The 24960-nt window shown below is 50.0% G+C and overlaps 1 protein-coding gene across 2 annotated transcripts; it reads left to right on the plus strand.

The window, feature by feature from the left end:
* The first annotated feature begins 380 nt into the window (after positions 1-380).
* On the plus strand, positions 381-21216 carry Mxd1 (MAX dimerization protein 1). 2 transcript variants are annotated; one of them, XM_075983594.1, is made up of 6 exons: positions 381-652; positions 954-1053; positions 6936-6965; positions 16972-17086; positions 18327-18486; positions 19109-21216. In XM_075983594.1, the coding sequence occupies exons 1-6, from the start codon at positions 580-582 to the stop codon at positions 19312-19314; spliced, it is 684 nt and encodes a 227-aa protein (XP_075839709.1). In that variant the 5' UTR covers positions 381-579; the 3' UTR covers positions 19315-21216. The 2 variants fall into 2 exon arrangements, with proteins under 2 accessions (XP_075839709.1, XP_075839710.1); XM_075983595.1 differs by having other exon boundaries at positions 391-652; positions 19106-21216.
* The last annotated feature ends 3744 nt before the right edge of the window (positions 21217-24960 follow it).

Consider the following 24960-nt stretch of genomic DNA (forward strand, 5'->3'; position numbering starts at 1 on the left):
CCTGCCCTCCTACCTCATAGCCAATCAGCAACCCGGAAGTGGGCCGCTGCTTGGGCAAAGTGGTGACGTCATCGTAGCCGGGAGGTTTCCTAGGGCTCAGCCAATGAGCTGCAGGTGCAGCGGCATTCCCTGTACTGTGCTTGCCCAATGCCCGCAGAGCCCAAGGGGGCCCGGCTGTCGGCATGCAGCCAATGGGAAGCAGGCAGGAGCACGAGGCGGAGTTGCGAGTCCTGCGGCCAATAGGGTGCAGGGGGCGGAGTCCGGGCCTTGTCAAGCCCAGCCAACCAGCGAGAGGAGCGGGCTTCTGGGGCGGGGTCTCAGGCACTTCTCCAATCGCGGCGGTCCAGGGGCGGGCTGTGCCGAGGGCGACCCAATGAGGGGCACCGCCGCCGCGGGCCTGTCAAGGGACGGGACCGGGGGCGGGCGGCGGCGAGTCGGGATAAACACTCGGCGGCCGCGGCTGGGATCCGGGCTCCGTGCCGTCCCAGCGCTGTCCCTCCTGGCTGGCCAGCGCGGCGGCTCTTCGGCGTTCCCGGCCGGCGGCCCGCGGGCACCGAGAGGCGGCCCGCCGGGTGCAGGATGGCGACAGCCGTCGGGATGAACATCCAGCTGCTGCTGGAGGCGGCCGACTACCTGGAGCGGCGGGAGAGAGGTGCACGGCGGGCTGCGGGCCGGGCGGGCGGCCGCTGGGGTGGTTGGGGCGCGGGCCGGCCGCGAGCGCCAACCCCCGGGCCCGCGCCCCAAATCCGAGCGCGGGGGGCGGCGAGCAGCTGGAACCTTCCACACCTGCTCCGAACCGAGGGCGTCCACGCCAGGAAAGAGCAGGCATTGTTCTCAGAATTCCGCCTGCCTGCTCCCGGCCGGTGCCCCGAACTCCGACAGACAGACGGACGAGGGGACAGGGTGTCAGATGCTCTGGGCCCATTCATTAACGGGACCCCTCGGTTTTCTAGAAGCTGAACATGGGTATGCCTCCATGTTGCCGTACAGTAGCAAGGACAGAGATGCCTTCAAACGGAGGAACAAGCCCAAGAAGAACAGCACCAGTAGCAGGTAACTGTTCAGTGGTCCCCTTCTCTGTAGCTAACACGATGGCTGATTGTGAGTTGGCTGCTGGGATTCTAGCCCTACAGACACATCGAAGGTCCGGGAATCAGACATGGTGCTAAACAACCCTTCTTTTTAAGTCGAGGAAACTGAGGAGAAAGTAGGAATGTCTTGCATTTCATTATGACCTTTTTTTTTTTAAAAAAAAAAATCTACTTTTCACCCTCTGAACAAAGCAAAACTCCTTGGGACTAGCAGCAGGGTCAGCACTTTTGCCTTCTTTACAGGCAACAGAGTTCCCACGTTTTCTTTCGGTCGAAACGCAGCGTGTTATCAGTTGATTTTGCTGGTCATGGTGAAGATTTCATAAACGAGGTATCTGGCCTGACACAGGTGGTAGAAATTTATATTTAACATGTAAATTCAATGCAGTCGTTTGTCTGATAACCCAGTTGGGACCTCTGTTTCTGTTGGCTGAGCAGAGTGATTGAGGTTAGAGCCCACTTCTGTGAGAAGGTGCACGTACCATTTGGGTGTCAGCAAGTTCCAGCCTTTTCCTGTTAGCCTCACAGATTAACTTCCAGTCCTCAAAAGCTGTGACTGAGAGTTCACGGCCCCTGGTCCACAATAACGTTCTTCTCTGTGACTGTCCCAATATCCCCCTCCTTGCCCTTAAAATACTAGTTGGAGCTGGGCCTGATGGGGCACATCTCAGATCTCAGCACTCAGGAGGCAGAGGCAGGTGAATGTCTGTGAGTTGGAGGCCAGTCTGGTCCACATTGGGAATTCCAGACTAGCTACATGTGAGACCACAGGGTTACATAGTGAGACTCTATCTCAAAAAAAACAAAAAAAAACCAAGAAACCCTAACTATTTGGTAGGAGTCCATGTTACTAGGGCCGTTCAATTTAGGCCATGCCTAAAATCATTGACATTTTCATCAGCAATTTAGAATCCTAATCCCTCCCCCTCATGAATAACTTCCCACCAGCACATGGAGTACCATATAAGGTTGCTTCTGTGGTTAATACAGACCACTAAACCCCAGGAAGTGCCCACTCACACCTCGAATTCACCCACCATGCCCTTGGCTCACCCCGTCCATAGTCCCTAGTGTTGGAATCACAGACTGAGCCTCACACTGCACCACGCTCCTGACTAAGGCACAGGAAGGGTGGACCTGCCCCGGTAATTACCTGGTGGGTTTTCCTCGTCCTCTCATCCAGCATAGCCTGGCGGCGGTAGTCAATAGCACTGCACATGGGCACCGCAGCCTTCGAGGAGGCCTGCGCTGATCTGAGTCCATGGCATTCTGTAATAGTTTCACATAGAACTCGAAGGCTTGGGCGTTGTTCGTTGTCGTTTCTGTACTAGTGTGTTTCACTTTTACCTTTGTTATTACCACCCGAGTTGGGAGGAACTGTCCACCTTGCCAGTCTTAGACTTTGATGCTTTAACACTATTTTCCCCCTTTATAGAAAGGTTGCTGGGGGTGTTGAGGAGTGGGGACTAGAGAGGCATTGTGTAGTGACTTGGTCCCGGAAGGATGATTCAAAAAGCATAAAAAGAGCTTAAAATGCTAAGCGAAGCACCAGAGACCTCTTGTTGCGAGCCTACAGCCCTGCTGGAAGGTGGCTGCCATTCCTGAGCTCTGCAAAAGCTGAAAACGCTTCTGTTAAGAGGCTTGCTTTCTGTTCTTAGAGTCAGGGCTATCCCCGCTGTCCGTGTGCCTCACTGCCAGTAAATGGGTGTGATGCAGCCGGTGTGGGAAGGGTTGAAGTCTGAGCAGGTGGGTTTTGTAGGCATGGTCTCTTCCGTGGGTGTTGGCACGTCCCTCACCTGAGGAGCAAGAGTGCCGTCAGAGAGGAGCTGGACACCAGTCAGAGACAACCTTCTGCTCGGAACCCTGTCACCTAAATCCGAACTGAGAAGGCCAGGGAGGTACTGCTGGTTCAAAGAACCCTTTGACAGTGACATGTTCGTGTTCAGGTTGAAATGTTATGCTCTTTGCTTGTGGAGTCTGAGGAAATACTTTGCTTTGAACAATAAAAAATGAGATTCAGTCATTATTTCAAACTTTTTGGGAACTGAAAATGCAGTTTGTTTTAAAACTGCTTTTGTCAAAAATAATAATAGTAGTAGTAACAATAGTAACAAGCATAGTGAATGCCAGTTGCTTTGGAATCACTCAGAGAAATACTGGATTAGAAAAACAGGATTTTTCTTTCCTACTGGTTTTTAAAATCATTTAGTTATTTAGAATTGAAACTGAGAGCTTTGTTTTTCTTGTTCTTGTTTGCTGTTGTTTCTAAAGAAAGACATCTTGTGGCATAAGGTATATCTCAGTGGTAGAGCGCTTGTCTAGTATGTGTGAGGCGCTGAGTTCAGTCTCTAGCCCTGGAGGGAAAAAAAGGGAAAGACAGTCCTGTTGCCCAGGCTAGCCCTAACTCCTGGGTCCGATGTTCTTCCTGCCTCTGCTTCTTAAATAGCTGGAACGTCATACACGTGCCTCTGCCTGTGGCAGAGTTTTCAGAAGTGTATGTCGTTAACGTGAGGAAAACAGGCTCTGCCACTGATGTGAAAGAGGAAGTCCGGGCCTTGGTCACCGAACTATTTTATAAGGAGCGGCCGTGAGGCCGACCTAACACGAGGAGCCTTTCTGACACACTGCCCTGGGCTGAGTTATCTTTTTATTAGGGTGTGCTGTATAGGGAAGGATTGACCTTATGGCCGTTCCAGAGTCCTCCCGTCCTCGATGCCTGCATGGAAAAATGGCTTGACACAGAACGTTTCCGTGCATCGTCCCGTACCCTAATTAAAATCGGGGTGCTCACCAGTCGGTGGGGGTGGCTGCTGCTGATTAATGACTAACTCAGGTTCAGCAAGCTGAGCACACTTCACTTCCACCTTTTAGATGGCTGCCCCTTTAAAAGGCACCATGTGTGCAACACTCTGGAGTAATCAAGGAAAACCTGTGCTTTCTAAAACTTGAGAGTTAGAAAATTGCAGAGTTAGACTTCCTGCAGAATTTGTAGATAAAGTGTGTCCTGGGGATTCAGAATTTTTTTTTTTATGTAGACACAAATCATTTGTCTGTTGGTAGCTCTTCAAAGAATCCTGAAGTTGTTGGTGAAAAGTACCCCAGGTGCTCTTTCTCTTCCCAGTCTTCAGGGACAGGGTGGGGGCGCTCCTTCTCTGAGGTTAAACAGGGAAGTCTCCACCAGCACTAGGCGTCCACCCGTATCCATTAAAAAAAAAAAAACTGCCAGACTTTGAACTTAGAATTCCCAGTTAAAGGTAGAATGTCACGTGTGTGAAGCCACGTGTTTTCGGTTCAAGTCAGATTCTTGTTAACAGAGGGTCCCTGCCAACCCCTGACAGACATAGACCAGACTGATGGAGAACCCAGGGAACCAACTGAAAACTGACTGGTTAGGGGATCCTAGAAACAAAACTTGAAATGCCACCATTATTTTCTCATTTGTTTCTTGTCATGAGCAGAAATTAATCTTCTGGGGCCTTATAGAAGACAAGTTTGCTTTAACCGCCTTTTTATTCATGTGTGTGTGTGTAGGTAGGTGCACATGTACCTCGGTCAGCCTGTGGAGGTCAGAGGATAACTTTCAGAAGTTGGTTCTCTCCCTCCACCAGGTGGAGGGACTCAGGTCACCAGGTGGTGCCGCAAGCACCTTTATCTGCTGAGCCTTCTTACCAATCCCTAGAAGAGAAATTTTAATGCTGGGCTAGAAATTTCCTGCTTGAAGTCAGCCCTCTGCCCCCTCACAGACACACACATGGCCCTGTGAGTGAACTGGGCTGCGGTGCCAATGGTATTATGTATGATACTATACATGGACGAGCAGGACGGTATTATGTATGATACTATACATGGACGAGCAGGACGGTATTATGTATGATACTATACATGGACGAGCAGGACGGTATTATGTATGATACTATACATGGACGAGCAGGACGGTATTATGTATGATACTATACATGGACGAGCATTTGCTGTCCTGCCATGACGCTTCACCTCCCGGGCTCACAGAATTCACAACCAGAGTCAGTTCGATTCCAGAGAATTCCACATGATAGGTCCAGATTCTGTCCTCTCCCTCACATTTCTGTCTGGTCAGAGAGAAGCTGCGTGAGCATGTAGATGGGTCGTGTTGACTCTCGTGACGGTGGAGCCCTGTCCGTGAAGTCCAAGGCAAGGCCTCGTCCTCAAGGACAGCTATAAACACTAATCGTGGGGTTCTCACCCAGCATGCCTTTCATCCGACCCTTGCCAGCCACTTTTATAGTTGCTTCCTCATTGATCCACGCTTGTTTAGTAGATTATCGGCAATTATCTTTATTCCCATTAAACAGAGGGGGTTAACCAAGGACGGGATAGCAAAATCATTTCATTTATAGCACTACAGAGAGCAAAGCTGGTCTTTTTTTCATCCCAATTCCTGCTTTTACCAGACATTGTCTTCGTGTTGAATTTGCAAAGCCCTGTTTTTGACCTCACTGTTATGGGGCAGCAGCGGCTTCTGGAGATTCTGCACGAGACATTTAATTTAGGAGCTAAATTGGGGAGGAATTATTTTACCAGTTAAAATTGGATTTTGTAACCAAACAGCATCATGTTTTAGTATATGCGACCCTTAGGAGGTAAGGCGGGAGATGACGCCACCCCCATGACTTTACAGATAGCATAAAGAAGGCTTTGTAATGTTACGCAACTCCAGGGCACACCACACTGTACAACTGTGGTTTGTAAGTGACCCTCTTCCTCCTTAGGAAGGGCTGCATGCCTCCTAATAAGTCACTGGAATTCCTTGTGCTGTATTTTCTTTAGATTTATATTTTTGTGTTTATGAGTGTTTTGTGTGCATGTATGTCACGTGCATCATGTTTGTAGCTGGTACCCACAAAGGTCAGAAGAGGGAATCAGATCCCCTGGAGAACTGGAGTTACAGACAGTTGAGCTGCCATGTAGGTGGTAGGAATTGAACCCAGGTCCTCTGCAAGATCTCCAAGTGCTCTTAATAACTGAGCCATCTTTCCAGCCACTTGAACTGCTTTAAAGATTTTTAGTTATCTGACGCCCCAGTTGACTCCTTTAGAAGAAGCTGGGGAATCACCTGCATCTACCTTCTCTCTACCAACTTTGTAGAAAAAAGTTAAAATGGAGGCTAGGGAGATAGCTGTACAGGTAATGTGTTTGCTCTACAACCATGGGACGCCTGACATTCATGTACAAGTCGGGCTTGGGAGCAGGCATCTCCGTGGGTATGGAGACAGAGCCCTGACATTCATGTACAAGTCGGGCTTGGGAGCAGGCATCTCCGTGGGTATGGAGACAGAGCCCCGGGCTCTCCAACCAGTAGTCAGAGAGCTCCCCGGCCATCGAGAGGCCTTGTCTCAGGAAGTACGATGGAGAACAGTACTGAAAAGATACTAACACTGACCAGTAGTGCGCGCTCACGCTCTCGCGCTCTCTCTCTCTCTCTCTCTCTCTCTCTCTCTCTCTCTCTCTCTCTCTCTCTCTCTCTCTCTCACACACACACACACACACACACACACACACAAATTCAGGTATGTTGGTGTTTAAGGTACTTTGTTTGTGTTTTGTTTTGTTTAATACGGGGTCTCATCATCTAAGTCTGGCTGTCCTGGAACTTACTCTGTAGACCACAGAGATCCACCTGCCCCGCCTCCCAAGTGTTGGGATTAAAGGCGAGGGCCACCATGCCCAGACTGAAGTTAGTCTTTAACACAAGAATGATTGCAAGGAAAAAAAAAAAGAATGATTGCAAGGGGGAAAAAGACAAGAATAATTGATTTTTTTTTTTTGAAAGACAAAAGTAATCTTATTTTCTCATTCCTCTTCCAGATCAACTCACAATGAGATGGAGAAGAACAGGTGAGTAGGATCTGGGGTTTGACGCAGTCATTACTCCCCCCACTTTTAATCCTCCCACCCCGCTCCACTCAGGCCCAGGGAATGCCTTCAGATGACTCCCATAGATAGTGAGAGGTGCCTGTGCAGAGGTGTGCTCTTAACCTCATGGGCGTGAAATGCACAGTGCGTGTGCACACGCATGCACGCCTACAGTTAACTTGTGAATAAGGAGTCTCGGTTCAGGCAGCTGTGCATATGGAAAATAAGGAAGGTAGTGCCTGGAGGTCTGGGTGCTGTTTGTTTCTGGAGGGGACCTCCCACCCTCTGTGCCTCGCCTTGCCCCAAACCCTGCCTGACTCCTGGTTGCCCTTCCTTCGGGGAGGTTGCCTAGAAGTTCTCAGCTCTGTTGCTTTTCAGACTCACTAGAAAAGCTTCTAATTAATTTTTAAAATGTGTTAAGTGTGGTATACACGCACACACGTGATTTCTGGGCAGAAAGCAGCTGTTTATCTCTCCTAACTGTAGAATAGAATGTTAGTGGGAAAAGCTTTGCACACAAAGGTAAAGCGAACTGCGGTCCTTCTGTGTGTCCACCCAGCCTCCAGTTTCCCACATTCGCCAAATGTCACATCACCAGGACATTTGTTGTTTTGTTTTGTTTTTCTAGACAAGGTTTCTCTGTGTAGCCCTGGCTATCCTTGGAACTTGCCCTGTAGACTAGGCTGGCCTCGACCTCATAAAAATCCACCTGCCTTGCCGGGCGATGGTGGCGCACGCCTTTAATCCCAGCACTCGGGAGGCAGAGGCAGGCGGATCTCTGTGAGTTCGAGACCAGCCTGGTCTACAGAGCTAGTTCCAGGACAGGCTCCAAAGCCACAGAGAAACCCTGTCTCGAAAAACCAAAAAAAAAAAAAAAAAAATCCACCTGCCTCTGCCTCCTGGGTGCTGGGATTAAAGGTGTGCACCACTGTACCACTGTCCGGCAGTAAAGACTTCTTTAAAAAAAAAAAAAGTAAGCATGACCACGGGCCTCTACCATACTGAGAAACAATTAATAATAATTCTTTGAGGAGCTTTAAAACAAACAAATAATGCCAGCCTTCATGTAGTGATTCAGACTTAATTGCTTTGGGCTGAGGATCTGCACTAGAATTCTTCAGAAGCTCCCCAGGTGACTTTCTTGTGGAACAGCCTCATTCTGTGGCCTGAGCATCCCTCCCCCTGACATGCAGGCTGCCCACCCAGGCAGAAAGGTTTCTTCTCCCTGCCCGTGTCCACAGGCAGGTCTGCTGTGATGATGGCTCTGTTTCCGGCAAACCCCCGTAAGCGACCCTGACTCTGAACGTCAGGTCAGAATTGTGTTTAAGTTTCACCCAGGAAAAGACAGGCCAGACCCTTAGCAGGCAGGGACTGCGAAGGAAACCAAATGGTCAGTCCTGGTCCCCTACAGGGTTTGAGGTGAGTGTGACGGTGTGCACCTGCGCCCTGCTCATTGCTCTAAGCCCCGGCCACCTTTATGCTTTCAGGGTTCAGGCGTCAGGGGCTAGAAACTCGGAACTGTCTTCAGGTAGAAGATGGCAGCTGCGGCCTCCCTTTCCCATCCTTAGAGACTCTTATGTCCTCCTCAGGCCACCCTTCTTTCAGACCCTCGCGTGGTCGATTTGCGTTATCCAGTTTCAGCCCTTTGGGCCCGGGCTCCGTGGTGGAGGGCATGTCTGGTGTGCACAGCCTTGGGTCCCATCCCAGCACTGCAAAGGGAAAACAGACTGCATCCCAAGCCTTCCGGGATTGTATGCCTTTTTCCTCTGTGAGAGCATTTCACAATGTCAGTGAGTGTGTGTGTGTGTGCGCGCGCGCTTATGTGTGTTGGGGGTGTCTGTGTGTCTGTCTATGATTTAAAGTCAGCACTGGCTGCACAGACCTCAGATTGCTCCCGTGTGCCCTTCAACTTGTGCTTGTCTCAGGAGTCATTGCTACTCCCCTGCTTCCTGTCCCTTTTTGGAATCTGGTCCTAGCAAGTGTCCTAACAAGTCTGCCTGGTTTAGAGTGTGTGGTCTGAACGGGAAGGAAGTGAGGCCTCCTTTGCTTGATTTAGTCACACCTGGGTTACTGCAACCCAGGGGAAGAGGTCAGCGTTTTCTGACCTTCTCCCTCTCACTCTGCGCGCACTGCCACACCCAGTTTGTGCTGTGCTGAGTTACACTCTCCGGTCCACATAGTCGTGTGTGTGTGTGTGTGTGTGTGTGTGTGTGTGTGTGTGTGTGTGTGTGGTTGTGAGCACTGACTGCTCTTGGAGAATACTGGGATTCTATTCCTAGCACATACAAGCTGCTCACAATTATCTGTAACTGCAGTTCCAGGGAATCTGACATCGGTGGGTACCAAGCACACATGTAGTACATGTACACACACATTATTATTATTATTATTATTATTATTATTATTATTATTATTATTATTTTGTTTTTTTGAGACAGGGTTTCCTGTAGCTTTGGAGCCTGTCCTGGAACTAGCTCTTGTAGACCAGGCTGGTCTTGAACTCACAGAGATCCACCTGCCTCTGCCTCCCGAGTGCTGGGATTAAAGGCGTGCGCCACCATCATCCGGCTCGCACATTATTTTTTAATCCTAAAAATATATAGCTCATAAAAAGACTGTGCGGACTCTCAAAATAAAAACAACCCAGAAAATAAGTCTAAGATGAGATTTTTTTCCCCCTTTGGTGTGGTAGAGTTGGGTACACTTGGGTTTCTGTGGCATTCAGAACAAGCCTTACCCCAGGTAGGGGCTCAACAGTTAAATACCTGGCATTCATAAGAAGCAAGAAAGATGTGGAGACAGTGGCAGTGTTTGCTCCATAGGTGGAGCGTGTGCATGGAAGGTGCGTCTGTCATGTAACTGTCCGGTGTACCGTTCATCATCAGGAAATCAGTCTGCCCTGACGGCTCTTGCCCTCTGTGTAACTAACTCCGGCTTCCATCCAAGGGTTTGTTGCTTTGTTTTATAAACTTACTGATTTTAGTTTATGTGTATGGGTATTTTACCTGCTTCTGTGTATGGGTATCACATGTGTTAGATCCTCCTGGAACTGGAGTTATGGACAGTTATGCTGGGCTGTTGTGTGGGTGCTGGGAACGGAACTGGGGTCCTCTTAGAAGAGCAACTGATACTCTTAGCCACTGAGCTTTTATCCAACCTCTATAGCCATGGTTTCTTATGAAAATTTTTCTTGGCTTTTTTAAAACAGAACTTCACTACTGTAGTACAGGCAGCCTCAGATTTGCTGGTAGCCCAGGATGACCTTGAACTTGGAGGTCTTCCTACCTCAGCCTACCTGTATTGGGATTGTGATAACCTGCCACAAAGCCCAATTCCAAGTTTTTAAATCAGTCCTCTTATTCCTCCTCTCCCAAATTCTTAGGATTTCAAAAGTTGAAACTGTATAAATCCAATAAAATTAGCCTTTAAGGGTAGATGTAAGGCAGGTGGCGGCAGCACAGGCCTTTAGTCCCTGCACTCAGGAGGCAGAGACAGATGGATCTCTGAGTTTGAGGTCAGTTCTAGAACAGCTAGGGCTACACAGAGAAACCCTGTCTCAAAAAAACAAAATAACAAAACAAGCAAGAAAGAGTATATGCTAAGCTACTAGATCTTTCCATCCAGGACTCAGTGTTTCTTAGTTTGCTCAGATCTCTCTTCTGTCTCTAAGCAAAGCTTTGTAACATTTCCCCATAAACATTACACATTTTTTATTGCAAAAAGTGTGTAGGATTTGCATAGTTTTGGGTGCTGTAGGTTCTTGTGATTAGCAGGTTGGTGATCTTCAGAACACAGGAATCCTTCCTGTCTCTCACTGCATGCTGGGTGTGGGTTCTGCTCTGTCTCTTGTCTAGGAACTGCTCTGGTGTAAGTGTCTCAGGAAACCCTGTAGTGATGGGGCTGCCAACACACCAGCCATGGTGATGGGATCGGGAGCCAGTGGCACAGCAGGGGCCTGCTCAGAAGAAAACTCTGGCTTCTCCTTCAGTAGCAGACCATGTTTTCTGGGATGGTTCAGGTGTGGGCTTTGCCAGGGTCAGGGTCTTCTGACCTTGTGACTAAAGATTTGTGTGTGTGCCCTGTGCAGATTCGCAGCCTTGGTCTGGGCTATGATTTTTATTTGATTTTAGTGGTGCCTAGCCTGGCATGCATGCCAGTAGTTTTTCTGGAGTATGTTCTGGTAATCGTAGGTCCATAGAACTGTTTCCTTAGGTTTCTGACTTTCCAGATGGCCGTATTCTTTATATCAGAAGGGTCAGGCATGGTGTGTGCAGGACCTGGGCGTGGTGTGCACTGGGCCTGGGTGTGGTGTGCACTGGGCCTGGGTGTGGTGTGCACAGGTCCTGGGTGTGGTGAGCACTGGCCAGAGTGTGCTGTGCATGGGGCCAGGGTGTGCTGTGCCTCATGCCACTCTTGGCTTCTGCACACCCTTGACCACATTCGGATTTCATTGTAAGATATAATCAATTCTTGGCTGTTGGCACATGGAGTGAAGGCAGAGGCTGTCGATCCTCTGCAGGGACCGGTGTACAGATGCAGGCTGTGCTGATGGTGTATCACTAGAACTAACTTTCTGGTGCTTACCTCTGGTATCATCAATCTTTGGAGGCTGGGAGAAGAGAGAGACTTGTGTGGTCTGCTTCTCTAACTTCCAGCCCCCTCCCCAGCCTGGGCTCTGAGGGCGCTCTGACTTCACTGCCAGAATTAACAGTGCGATAGAGCTAACAGGTCCTCAGTAGAATCTATTTTATATGAAAATCAAACCCTGGGGCAGGAAATACTACGGAGGCACAACCGCTTAGGCCCCAGGTTAGACTCTAGTCCGTGTCTTCCGCACGGAGATGCCGCACAGCTGTGGCCGCACATCACTGGGTGTGGTGCTCCTGTGTCTCTATGGAGACTTGTCAGCATGGGGATGAGGATTCTTCCAGGGCTCAATCAGATTAGTGATCTCCACTCTGCAGTTGATGAGACATGACTGTAGAAGAAAAAGAGGAAAATAGACCTTCACTTTCCCTTAAAGTGTGACTTATAATCTTCATCTGTTTAGCTTAGCAAGACTTTGTTCTCAATACAAGGCCGGCTGAGACCCCTGCTCACTTTCATAAAGGCTTTGATTCCTTAGTAAGACTTAGTTGTTGTGACTCCACACAGTGCAGCTTGTGTACATCCAGTGCTCCTGAAGGGGTCCAAGCCCAAAGGCCCACCTCTGCTTTCTGGATGGCAGCCACGGGCACCTTCTAGTGAAAACAGCAGCCCTGAGTACAGTCAAGTGCATCGTGCTCCGGGGGACTCCTGTCAGCGTGGGCAGGCACAGTGTGATCTCTGGGGTCCAGTGCTTGATAAGGAACAGAGAAGTTGGCGTCTTTTTGCCCTTGGTAGTGAGGTGGCCACCTAGGAAGTTCAGTGTGAGTGAGTGAGTGGGACAGTGAGTAGATGTGACCCAGTTAGAGAGGAGAGCAGATTATCATAGACCGCACACAGGATCTCTGAGGGGCTGTAGGTGAGGACAAGGGCCAAAGGAGCCCTTCAGATGCTTCAGATGGGAGCTGAGTTTAAATGGCTTTGAGGCAGGGGCTTTCTTTCTCGAGCACTGCCACAGTGCCTGGGAGGGAAGGAGCACGCGCTGTAGTCCCCTGAGAAACCCTTCAGGGAATTAAGGGTGGAAGAACCAAGCATTTGCCACATGGCAGCCACCTTGAACCTGGTTGGGTGTCTGCCCCTTGACCAGCAACTGCTCAGCATGCTGTCAGGTTCATATTTAAAATCGGGCCCTGCAACAGAGATGCGCTCAACACAGACACTTCTCTGTCAGAAGCTGGGGCAGGCCCTGGTGGCTGGAGCTCCCGCCTGCACAGTCTCCACACCGAGGCACTGGCATGGGAGACACCACCAGCCCCGGGGGCATTTCTCTTTCGCTTAGCTATTTGGTTTTCCATCCTTCATGACTAAGGAAAGTTGAGCAAACCTACCAACACTGTATGGCGTGTGAGTGTGGAGTCTGGTGGGGCTATTTTGGTGGTAACCTGCTCGCTCCCAGGCCAGATCCTACACACTCATCCCCAGGCTCTGCAGCACTGTGCCCTTCATCTGCTAAATTCAGCTCTTTTTGCTTGCGAGTTTGTTCTGCTTGCTTGATGTGGGTCCTCACTGCTCCTGCTTTTAGTCCTCACTGCCTTCCAGCCATTTAACGCCCGTGCAGCGCCTTCCTCCTCGGCCTTTTCCAGAGTGCTGACAATCTCACACACCTAGTCTTCTAGGCAAAGTTCAGGCTGAGTTTCCAACATGAAAAGAAAACTGTCGGGATTTTGTTTTGTATACTTGAATTAAATTTGAGGAGCGCTGGCATTTTCTCTTTGAGGGGTCATCGCCAGGAATGTGTGGATTTTTCCATTCCCTCAGATTTTCCGGTCCTTCAGCAACATTTGATAGTTTTCTTCCCATTAATTCTTCACAGACTGTTTCAATTTCTCTCCTGACTGTGGTACTTTCCTCTTGCTGAGGGAGGGTTTTAAGCTCTCCAGGTGTACATGGCTCTCCAGCAAGGTCTTTGAGTCCTCGCCTTTTGCATTTCGAAGATCTTTGCAGTAAGGTTTGGAGGGAGGCTGGGTACTTCAGAACGCCAGAGCCTGCAGCCTGGAAAGTGAGCACATGCCTCCCTCCTGACCTGGATCCTGCTGCCACATGACACACAGGACCTCAGAGGGACCTCCTGCTACACTTACTAGCTTATAAACACGTTTTGATCCTTCTACATAAGCAATGCCTGTATTTCCACAGAAGGGTTAGCTAGCTTACTAGCTATTTCAAGGACAGATGTCCATTTTCTTTGAGTGTTTTATCAGTCAGCCCCTGAGATTGCAGCTCCCGGCTTGTCCATATTTGCTCAGGGCAGTTACCCTTGTGTTCAAGAGCTAGGCTTGGAAGAGCAATGCCAACCGAGGCAGGGTACACATTTCAGACCCTATGCCCTCAAGAGAGCCACAGAGGCTCTCTAGGGTAGGTTCTGTCACCCATTCTGCAGATGAGGAAATAGAGACCTCGGAGTTGGGAAGTTCAAAGTCGCATGAGGAGTAAGTGGCAAAGCAACCTCTGCTCCGCGCCACTAACTAGTGTTGGCTCGTGTCGCAATTGACTGATGCAGAATGGTAAAAGTAATAAAAATAGGGCATGGGGTACTTGCCAACCGAGAGGACTGTGGTTGACCCGTGGTTCATGTGGAGTGCTGGTTACAGGCCACACCTGACTGTTAGCACCGCGATTGCAGTGCAGCTGAAATCATGGTGTCACCTGCTGCTGTAGACCCGAACCCTGGTCTGCATGTGCCAGTTACAGCCCTCCTGGAGAGCCAGCATGAGGCTGCCCAAGCTCATTACCTAGGTGCAAGACAGCCTAGTTCTTCTAGCAACTGGCTGAAGGGACAGGAGGAGCCAGGGGAAGGCACCATCTTCCCCTGCCAGGACAGGAGCTAAAGGCCACCCTTGGTAACAGAAGGCCATCTAATGGGGCAGTAAGATGACCTGGGGCACAGTGACAGGTCTGTACACTGCCAGCCAGTCCGTGTCTGTGTGTGACCACATCACAGGAGGACAGTATCCTGCAGTCTTGGCAATAGGTGGTAAGCGTCTCTACATAGTTAGTCTGCAAGCTTTGCATTGAGAGGGAGGTAGTGCAGCAGGTTGCGTCAGTGTCGGGTGCTGGTGGTGTTTTCTCATGGTTAATCCTTTTCTAGATTTTTTAGGTTTTTCGAGGCAGGGTTTCTCTGTAGCTTTGGAGCCTGTTCCGGAACTAGTGCTTGTAGTCCAGGCTGACCTCGAGCTCACAGAGATCCTCCTGCCTCTGCCTCCCGAGTGCTGGGATTAAAGGCGTGCGCCACCATCATCCAGCTAGATTTTTTAAAAATTATGTTTCAAGATGGGCAGTAATCCCAGCACTCAGGAGGCAGAGGTAGGCGAATTTCTGAGTTTGAGGTCAGCCTGGTCTACAACATGAGTTCCTGGATAGCTAGAGCTACACAGAGAAACCCTGTCTCGAAAGAAAGAAAGAAAGAAAGAAAGAAAGAAAGAAAGAAAGAAAGAAAGAAAGAAAGAAAGAAAGAAAGAAAGAGAGAGGGAGAGAGGGAGGGAGGGAGGGAGGGAGGGAGGGAGGGAGGGAGGGAGGGAGGGAGGAAGGAAGGAAGGAAGGAAAAGAAAACAGTTGTGTGTGTATGTGCCGTGAGCGCAGGTGCCTGTGGAGCCTGGAGGCGTCAGATCTCCACGGGTTGTGCATTGCCCGGCGTGGGTGCTGAGAAGAAATCCTGGTTCTCCGGAAGAGCAGCAGTGCTCTTAACCACTGACTGTCTCCAGCCCTCATGGCGTGTCTTTAGTTAATCTTCTAGTGTGCAAGTAAATGTTTCATTGTGGCATTTTCATACATGTGCACTGCATCTTGCTTCTGATGGCATGATCTGTGTTGGAATATTATCCCCCAGCAGTACTGTGCACACGTCTTCTGCTCCTCCACCCCCAGCAAGTAGCTAATGCTATTGTCTTTGCTGCGGGTTCTTCCACAGGGCAGTTTCACCGTTAGCACCCAGGCCTTTACATTGGGCAGTTTGCGTGTGTTCCTTGAGCTCAGAACTCAGAGGCCCTCAGCGCGCTGTGACCCAGATGGGGCAGGGGGCTCCGAATGTGGTCCAAGCCACATTGCCCAATGGTGCCCCCACCAGCTGGAAGCTCGCTGTCTGTCTGGTTGTGTGTGGGAATGGGCATTGCCTGGGCCAAGCTCTGTGCAGATGTGACCAGCTGGACTCTGTCTCTGAGAAGTTTAAAGTCCACTGGGATGGCTGACACAGGCATCAGTCCTATCAAGCAGGCGTCAGTGAGTAAGCCTCAGCTGGGCCTCCCAAGGATGAGCGAAGGGCTGAGAGACAGACACTAAACCACACGGAGAACCCCAGGATTCCCTGCGGCCTAGGATAGCTCGGAAAGGTTTTTAAGGAGGTGGCAGACCTACATAGACACCTGGAAGTGGGCCATTTCTCATGTTCATGGAATCTGTTCCATTCTAGAGTGAAGTCCAAACCAAGGTTTCAGTGAACTGTAAACATCTGAAGTTGTGGGGGCCCTGTGCTTCTGGTCATTGTGTCACGGGATCTGCCTGTGACTGTGCTCTCACGTCAGCTCTTGTCCAGCACGCTGAGATGGAAGAGTGCTTCGCTCAGTCAGACATGATCAGCATGGCCTGTGATGTACTTGTCCCACATGTGGGAAAATATATTTAACTGTTGGAATAACAGTAGATTTGTACAGTCAAAAAAACCCGAACGTACCAAAAATTATTCAGTAAAAACGTCCTTCCCTTCTTCCTTCTGTGCCTGCTTGCCTTTTCTCTGCCCAGCCAGGGCTGCTGGTTTCTGGTGCGCTGGTGCAGACTCAGGTACACAGAAGCACACAAATGTCGGCTCTTGTTTTCCCACCATGTGAAGACCATGACCGTTGAGCACAGTCTCAATCTTCTTCATAGCTGCGTAGTCTTCCCCTAGGTAGATATGCCATAACTTACTTAACCAGTTCCCAACAGTGGTAGTCTTCCCCTAGATAGATATACCGTAACTTAATTAACCAGTTCCCAACAGTGGTTGTCTGGGTTGCTTCCATCTTGCTATTATTAAACAAACGGTCTCAGTAAATAACTACAAGCATAAACCTGTGTGCACAGCAATGATTAGATTCAGTAACTTGGGAAGAGAAACCAGGTTGAGGACTTTCCCCTGGGCATGTCATCTTCTGATTCAGGAGAAACTGATGTGAGCAGATTTTATGGCCCACACCCCAGAATTTCATTTGGAATCAGTCTAGAAGGCCTGAGTTCTGCTACTCACTGGGCTTCAGTGCAGGTTCCTGACCTCACAGAGTATTGCTGGCACCGGCCTCTGCTGGCTCTGGCAGTCACACGCTTCCGAACCTGTGCAGGAGTCTCAAGTGCTGCTGTGGTTCTGTGTTCGCAGGCGCGCTCATCTCCGCCTGTGCCTCGAGAAGTTGAAGGGGCTGGTGCCGCTGGGCCCCGAGTCAAGCCGGCACACCACACTGAGTTTGCTGACAAAAGCCAAATTGCACATAAAGGTAGGTGCCTGGCCTTCAGCTGCTTCTCTGGGCTCCTCCTAGCCCTGCCTCCCTCCCCAACATCCAAAACCCAGTTAAAGGGCCCAATCAGAAATTCAGGCCCTGGTGCCTTGAGCCAGTGATATCCCCACCATCACCAAGCCTGACACGTGCCCTTAGTACCCACGCTGTCTCCCATGCACTGTGCCCCACACACATCTGCTGCAGCCTGGAATGCAAACCTGCTGTAGTGCAGCTCCACATGTTATTCTCAGTGCCTCAGGACTCTGGAGGAGCTGTCACTGGGTCTCTCCTGCCTGGCATTCCCTCTGCAGTAGCTTGTCCCCTCTTCTCCATGGCTAGCCTCTCCTCATGTTGCCAGTCTCCGCACGGGCTCCCAGGGCTCGAAGCCTTTGCTGAGCCTTTCCTGTCATGGGGCCCTGTGCACATTTGCCAGTGTCCTGTGTGGTGGCTGGCTGTCCCCAGAACTCTGCTGGAGCTCCACGAGGGAGCCAGGCCTTTGTGTGTCGTGCATCCTGAGCACCTCACAATGTCCGTCTGTGCCGGCTCCCTGCGCACTACTGAGCCACAGCCAGCAGCGCCATTCAGCCATGGCTTGGTTAGACAAATACTATCGCATTAACGGTTAGCAGCCTGCGTACAGGACAGCTCTGGGAGAGAGCCTCAGCTGGAAGCAAAACAGCTACAGTTAAATACTCTCATTGATTATCTGCAGATAACTGGGGGCAGACTTGTAAGAATAAGTCACTGTGGAAGCTTCCAGACACTTCTCTTGGACAGTTCGGAGTCAGGACTTTAAAAAGGCTCTGATTTCCCGCTAGCAACAGAATTTAATTGGGGTTTGGCGTGACGTAAGAACTTGCTTTGTTACTGGGGCTGTGCTGGGATAAACGTCTTTTTAAATAGAAGTGTTATCACCTGTCACATGGCTTTCCAGTGCTGAGGTGTTCAGAGGGCTGCTGCAGATATGGGGACTAGGTCAGGGGTCTAGTATTCTGGGTTACCAAGGTTAAGGGGTGTAAGAGTCAAACTGTTGAGCTTTCCCTGCATCTCTGTGACAGGCCAGCCCCACAGTGCATGCGGAAGTTAGACAAAGCCCATAGTAACTGGCCAGTCAACTCCCAGGCCAGAAGAGAAGCTTGGCAGACGACACACATTCCCTGCTGGCGGGCTGGGCACAGGTTCTTTGCTGGCATACAGCACACCTTATGGACTCCAGCAACCACCCTTTGCCTTGCAGAAACTTGAAGATTGTGACAGAAAAGCTGTCCACCAAATAGACCAGCTTCAGCGGGAGCAGCGGCACCTGAAGCGGCGGCTGGAGAAACTGGGTGCCGAGAGGACCCGGATGGACAGCGTGGGCTCTGTGGTGTCCTCAGAACGCTCTGACTCAGACAGGGGTGAGCCACACCTGCCAAGGGGGGCTTCAGGCAACAGAGCCAGCTCTCAGAGCAGATAAGACAGGGCTCATAGGGGCTGTCAAGGTGACTCAGTAGGTAAAGGTACCTGCCATTAAGCCTGAGTTTGAACCCTTTTGGACTAATGGTGGAAGGAGAAAACCAATCCCCAAAAGTCATCTCTCACCTCTGCTTGTACACTCATGCACACACGAAATAAAAATGCAATAAAACTATAAAAAAGAGAGGGCTCAGGCCTTCGGGGGCTGAGCAGCAGGACTGGTGTAGCCCCCTCTACAAAGAGTTAGATTGTAGGGAGCGGGAGAGATGGCTCAGCAGTTAAGAGCACTGACTGCTCTTCCAGAGGATTGAGGTTCAGTTCCTAGCATCCACATGGCAGATCACAACTGTCTGCAACTCCAGTTTCAGGGGATCCAACACTCTCACACAGACTGACATGCAGACGAGACACCAATACACATAAAATAAAATATATCTTAAAAATAGAATAAATTTTAAAAAAAAGAGTTAGATAGTAGCAGCCAAGAAGGGGTATAGGAAACTCTGAGATGTCCTGAGGGCTCTGTAGCAGGCCCTCACCCTTGTGTCTCCTCCCCTGTAGAAGAGCTGGATGTGGACGTGGATGTGGACGTGGATGTGGACGTGGAGAGCACAGACTACCTCACTGGGGACCTGGGCTGGAGCAGCAGCGTGAGTGACTCGGACGAGCGAAGCAGCATGCAGAGCCTGGGCAGTGACGAGGGCTACTCCAGTGCCAGCGTCAAGAGAGCCAAGCTCCAGGCTGGGCACAAGGCAGCTCTCGGGCTCTAGGGGAGGGCCCGAGGGTCCTCTCATCTGATCACGTAGTGTACCAGACCTGCCCAGACGCCCTTGCACGCCAACCTCACGTACCACCTTGACCAAAATCAGCTCTGTCCATTTTGCAGAAAGCTCGTAGGGTTGTGGTTCTGAGTGCGGTCAGTAGCTTCTCTGTCCATCCACGTCAACGCTGAGAGACCGTACATTCCAGTCAATTTGAAGCACCCAAGAATCCTTAGCCCTAAGCAAGTTTCACCTCTCAGCAGCCCCCTGTGCACTGTCCTCCTGCAGCTGGCCAGGCCTGTCTTAGTTTTCTGGCTTATGATGGTACTCGCCCAGGAGAGAAGTTCACGCTTTGTCTGGCACATAGGAAACCGAAGCAAACTTCTCAAAGGGAACTCAATCTCAGAAACCCCAAAGGAAGCTTTGAAAGCAAAACTGCAGAGCACTGAGAAGCCAGGAATACCTCCAGCAAGCCCTGTTGCGGCCCCTCCGCGGTGCCACCGTGTCCCCACTGAAGAGCGGGCACTCGGCAGCTCAGGAGAACAGTGTGCCCCCTGAGTGTTGTTCTGGGGACCTGGCTGTGTGCCGTGTCTCAAGGCACCCCCACGCCCCGAGTTTGTTGATGCTACTTGTCTCTGGAACATTGTCCTACCTCAGAGAAAGATGAGATCTCCATTGCCCACGTAAGGAAAGTGATTATGCTTCTTTGCCCACGGCCCCACCCCCACCTGTTTTCCTGTCGGACTCCCAGCAATACCTGAGTTTTGGCGCTGGCTGAGCTAGTAGCCACTGTCTCTGAGAGAAAGAGGCCACATTTCTTCTATGTGGCAAGTAAACAGGAGGGTCCCCATGTCACCAAAACCTCCTGCTGAGATATTTTTGGACACATCTGGAAGCTTCCTTCTGGAGACTTCTGGGTCGATGGCTGGAAAGGATGATGTTTTCTTCCCTTGTGGCATTTTTATTTAAGCTAAACCAGAGCACACGTGTATTGTACATAAGACACACAAACCTATAAATACTATTTATTCATTTTATAGAGACTAATGGAATGGAATGGAATATAAATTCTTATGACTGCTTTTATAGATGTTCTAGAAACTTTGTATGTAGCTGTCTATAAAATTAGTTCATTCCCCTGACTATTTTTGCATTTGTATTTTGAGGTCTGGGTGTTTTCAGCCTCTGGTGAATCTTTTTTTCATTGAATCTGAACCATTTGTAAAATCTGTGGCCTGCTCAGAGCCGAGCCCGTGTCATGGAGTGATGGAACATTCCTGAGATCCACGGGTGCCACCTAAAAACTCCATGGCTGACTCCGCAGCAGACGGCTACCCAGTCCCACCCCTGTCCTCAGATCCAAACAGACCCTGACCACACAAGGTCACTCTGCGGTCCTTGGAAGTCATGGCTTTCTTAATGATCCCCAAGCCCTGTTTTTGCTCTCCCCGACTCCCTCCCCTTGCTGAAGTGTTTCCCAAATACCAGCTGAAAATTAGCACAGAAAACACAGCCTGGATCCATTGGCATTTGTGCTCCTTCCAGAGTCTGAGTAGGTGGAGGTGTTGGCTGGCCAGGTCTGTCCTTTGTCTAGAAGATACAGCTGTGCCTTGAGGTGCCCCCCTCAATCCCCACCCGCTAGACCCTGAGGGCCTCGCGTCCACTCACTGCATCCAAGCTGGCAGAAAGCCAAGACCGTGGGAGAAGTTTGCGGGGTGCCCAGGGGCCAAAACTTGTGCACGTTTATTTCACTTAGGTGTCTGAGAGATGCCATTAGTTTCTGTGTTTTAATTGCTTCACCTTTGAGTTAAACTGCTTTTCTTTTTTCTTTCTTTCTTTCTTTTTTTTTTTTTTTGGTCTTTGGTTGAAACATGACGTGTACTGTCCTAACATAAAGCAGTAACTATTTGACCTCCGCCCTGTCTGTCTGGTCCTTGCACATACGTGTGGTAGATCTCTGTATTTTAAAGTACTTGGGACAGACTAACTGCCAAGGTCAGGCTTGGCTTTGGAGCTTTGAGGTGGACGGAGGCAGGGTGGCAGGCAGGTTTTTCTCTGACCAAAACTGAAGTTTGGGGGCCAGCAGGCTTAGCCCGGGGCAGCTAATTCCCACCCCAGTCTCTCCTTCACTATCACCAGCACGACTGCCGAGAGCTAGTCTGGAGAACGGCTTTTTCCGTAAGCAAAAGAAAAACCTTTCTGTTAAGGTTGGTGGTGCGGAGGGCAAAGGTGTGAGCCCCAGCTGTTATGGCTCTGACATCATACATGAACAGAAACATGTCATGAAGGCGCGTGCTTATTTTTATGTGAAAGTTCCTTTTGAAACTAAAATTTAAGCTGCACTCACCGACACGGTCACAATGCAAGTGGGAAAACTTTGGACTCACCGTCGACTTTACTTCCATGACACAAGGAAACATTTGCATCGTCCTGGAAAGCACCAGCCTGGCTCTGGGTGCATGCCGAGCACCCAGCACGTTTTGATTTGGGTTTTCTTTCACTGACCAGGTATCTTGAATTCGGTAGCAGTTGGCAGCTGCCTCTATCCTTGGAGACCTGCCGCTGCCTTAGCAAGGCTATGGGGTCTCAGCAGGACCTGGTTGCTCCCCCTTGACCCAAGGCTGGAATAACTCCAGCAGCTACGGGTGAGTTGGGCAGGCCCAACCCTGCAGTGGCTGCTGCAGTAGTTTTATTGTTTGGTTTTAAAGTAGTGGTTTTTCATCTCCCTACTGCTGTGTTCAGCAGAAGCCAAGGTTCCCCTGGGTTTCCTGTGGCCTTTCTCCCCACCTTTGATATGGCCAAGGGCATTTGGGGTCTGAGAACACAGAAGATGGCATATGATACTCAAAACCTTCTAGCAATATCTTGGGGACTTGACGATGAGTTTTGTGGACTTTCCCCCTCTTGCCTTCTTCCCTGTCCCTTCAAGAGAGAACTTATTTTTTGAAGAGCGTATATAGACACATTAAGGTTTTATACCATGCTTTATTGGCAGGAATACCACTTTTATTGTGCTTTGTAACCTATCACCGAAATCATGTTTTCTTGTTTCTTTACTGAGGTAGCTACATCATTTTGTCTTCCTTCTTTACCCTCCCTGTGTGTTTTCTATTATTTCCGTGTCTCTTTGGTATTTCAGTAGCTGCCACTCCTGGCTTAGTGCTTTCTGGGAGAAGACCATCCCGCACCTTTGACTGTGTGCTGGCTTCTCTCGTTTGGTGTGCCCAGAGCGGTCTACAGCATGTTTTGTTTTCAGAGATCCTGGATTGAGGTGGTGTGAAATGTGATCCATCAATACTTATAATAATTTTCTTTTACTGTGGTCTTCTGAAAGAAGAACCGATCGATGGGCACCATTACATTTGGATCATGGATGGCCAAGGAAACTGAGTGTGTATGCCATCTCAAAATCACACAGTGAGAATTAGGAAGGCGCTCTGTCCTATGCTGTGTCTGGATTCTTACTTTGAGTTCTTACTCTGTCTGGGAGGGGCAGTGGGTCAAGTGGGCATTCTTCATTTAGCTTTGATCTAAGAACCAAGCTTGCCTCTACCGCTGTCCCTCGAATTGGTGCTCCTGGTACGTGGCTGCATGGCTAGTCTGGGGGACCATCTTTCTGAAGGTGAACAGCCTCCACGGGAGAGTGCAGGTGAAGAGTGGGAAATGTGTTTCCAGATGTTTCCTTCTGTAAATATGGTGCCAGTGTAAGCCTGTGTTGAGGCTGTGGAGAACGGTGCTCTTGGGGGTGGGGGGCTGCAGTTAGCACTTGTGTCTTTAGAACCCATCATGATTTAGAGACTCCTTGCTGTGTGTAAACTTAATGTGTCCGTCCATTAACAAATAAATTATTTCATTATTAAAGAAACGTTGGTCTTCCCGTGTCCCACCTCTCAGGCTCCATGAGGAGAGGTGAATTGAATGAATTTCCTGTTTCTTTTCATTTTACAGCAAGTCCACTCTGGGCTTCTTTAATGATAACCTTTGAAAGTATGGCCATTCAGTTGAGTGCATGGCCTCTTTCCGTTTTTCTGCATCTCTCTCCCTCCCCCTACTCCTTCCCTACCTCCCCTCCCCCTCCTCTCTTCTCCTCTCCTCTTCTTTCTTTTCCTCTTCTCCCCTCCTCTCCCCTCTCCTCTCCTCTCCTCTCCTCTCCCTCCTCTGCCTGTTGTTTTGAGATAGAGTCTGATAGATATCCTAAGCTGCCCTTAGATTTGCTAAGCAGTTAAGAGCAGAGCTGGGGAGATGAGTCAGTGGTCAGGAACACTGGCTGCTCTTCCAGAGGACCCAGGTTTAATTCCCAGCATACATGTGGCGGCTCAACAACCATCTATAACTCCAGCTCCAGAGCATCCAATATCTTTTTCTGGCCACAGTGGACACAGGCATGTGTGTGATATGCAGACATATATGCAGACAAAACACCCATACATATTCAAATGATTAATTTGAAAAAGAAAAAGAAGAATGACCTTGGATTTCTGATCATGGGGGCCTTGGGATTCAAACTCAGGTCATCAGACTTGGCAGCAGGCAACTTGATCTGCTAAACTGTCTCTGCGACCCTGCAGTGTTTTGTAAGGGTGACACGTTTTGGTAATTTACGTTTGTCACATAAACACCACAAACCTCTAGGCCAGGTTCCATCACAGCTGAAGGCACACTAGTGAGAGAGTCACCTGAGACCCTCAGGCCATGCTCTTCCAGAGCCTGACCCAGAGCTGCCCCCGCAGTGCCCTTACTCACCAGGCTGCCCTGTTCATAGTTAGGAGTAAAGAAAATGAGGTCTTTTCTCCCTCTCTCCCCTTCCTTCCCTTCTCCTGTAACCCTAGGGGTGCAACTCAGTCCACATGGACTAGGCAGGCATTCTGTCTGCAAGGTGTATCTCCAGCTCTTTTTTTAAAAAACAGGCTTCACTCTGTGTGAGGCTGTGGCTCAGGTTGGCCAAAGCCCCCAGCCGCTGAGATTGAGATTGACAGCTTGTTCAATGCCATACCAAGTTTGACCTTTAACTTCTTATTCTTAAAAACCACCCAAAAATCTAGAACGCTCTTCAGGGTTCCCTAAAAGCCTGTAGATCATGAAAGAAGGGAGTTTCCTGGTATTTCTCCTTTGGAAAAATTGGCCTAGGACGTGAGTTCTCTCACAAATAGGAAAACTTGACCTGTCTCTATAGGAGGGATCAAAACCAGCACCCACTCTATGACAAGCAGCGCCCATAAAAGTGGGGTTCCTCGGGGTCAGGCTTACTGAAACCCAGGAAAAGAAGCTCAGAGTTGGAGATAACTGTGGAGCCAGGGTCACCCACCACAGTCACGTCCCGCCAGGACACAGGCTACCCAGGGTCACCCACCACAGCCATGTCCCACCAGGACACAGGCTACCCAAGGTCACCCAGCACAGCCGTGCCCTGCCAGGACACAGGCTACCCAGCACAGCAGCATCTCACCAGGACACAGGCTACCCAGCACAGCCGCGTCCCGCCAGGACACAGGCTACCCAGGGTCACCCAGCACAGCCGCGTCCCGCCAGGACACAGGCTACCCAGCACAGCAGCATCCCACCAGGACACAGGCTACTCAGGGTCACCCAGCACAGCCGTGCCCCGCCAGGACACAGGCTACCCAGCACAGCAGCATCTCACCAGGACACAGGCTA

The sequence above is a fragment of the Microtus pennsylvanicus genome, chromosome 8 (genome assembly GCF_037038515.1).
Source record: "Microtus pennsylvanicus isolate mMicPen1 chromosome 8, mMicPen1.hap1, whole genome shotgun sequence".
Classification (NCBI taxonomy): Eukaryota; Metazoa; Chordata; class Mammalia; order Rodentia; family Cricetidae; genus Microtus; species Microtus pennsylvanicus.

Bases quoted from the DNA above. Each gene is read 5' to 3' on its own strand.
- Mxd1 (XM_075983595.1), top strand. From the start codon at position 580: ATGGCGACAGCCGTCGGGATGAACATCCAGCTGCTGCTGGAGGCGGCC. The intron at 653-953 runs GTGCACGGCGGG...TCGGTTTTCTAG, and splicing joins CCTGGAGCGGCGGGAGAGAG to AAGCTGAACATGGGTATGCC. The intron at 6,966-16,971 runs GTGAGTAGGATC...CTGTGTTCGCAG, and splicing joins AATGAGATGGAGAAGAACAG to GCGCGCTCATCTCCGCCTGT.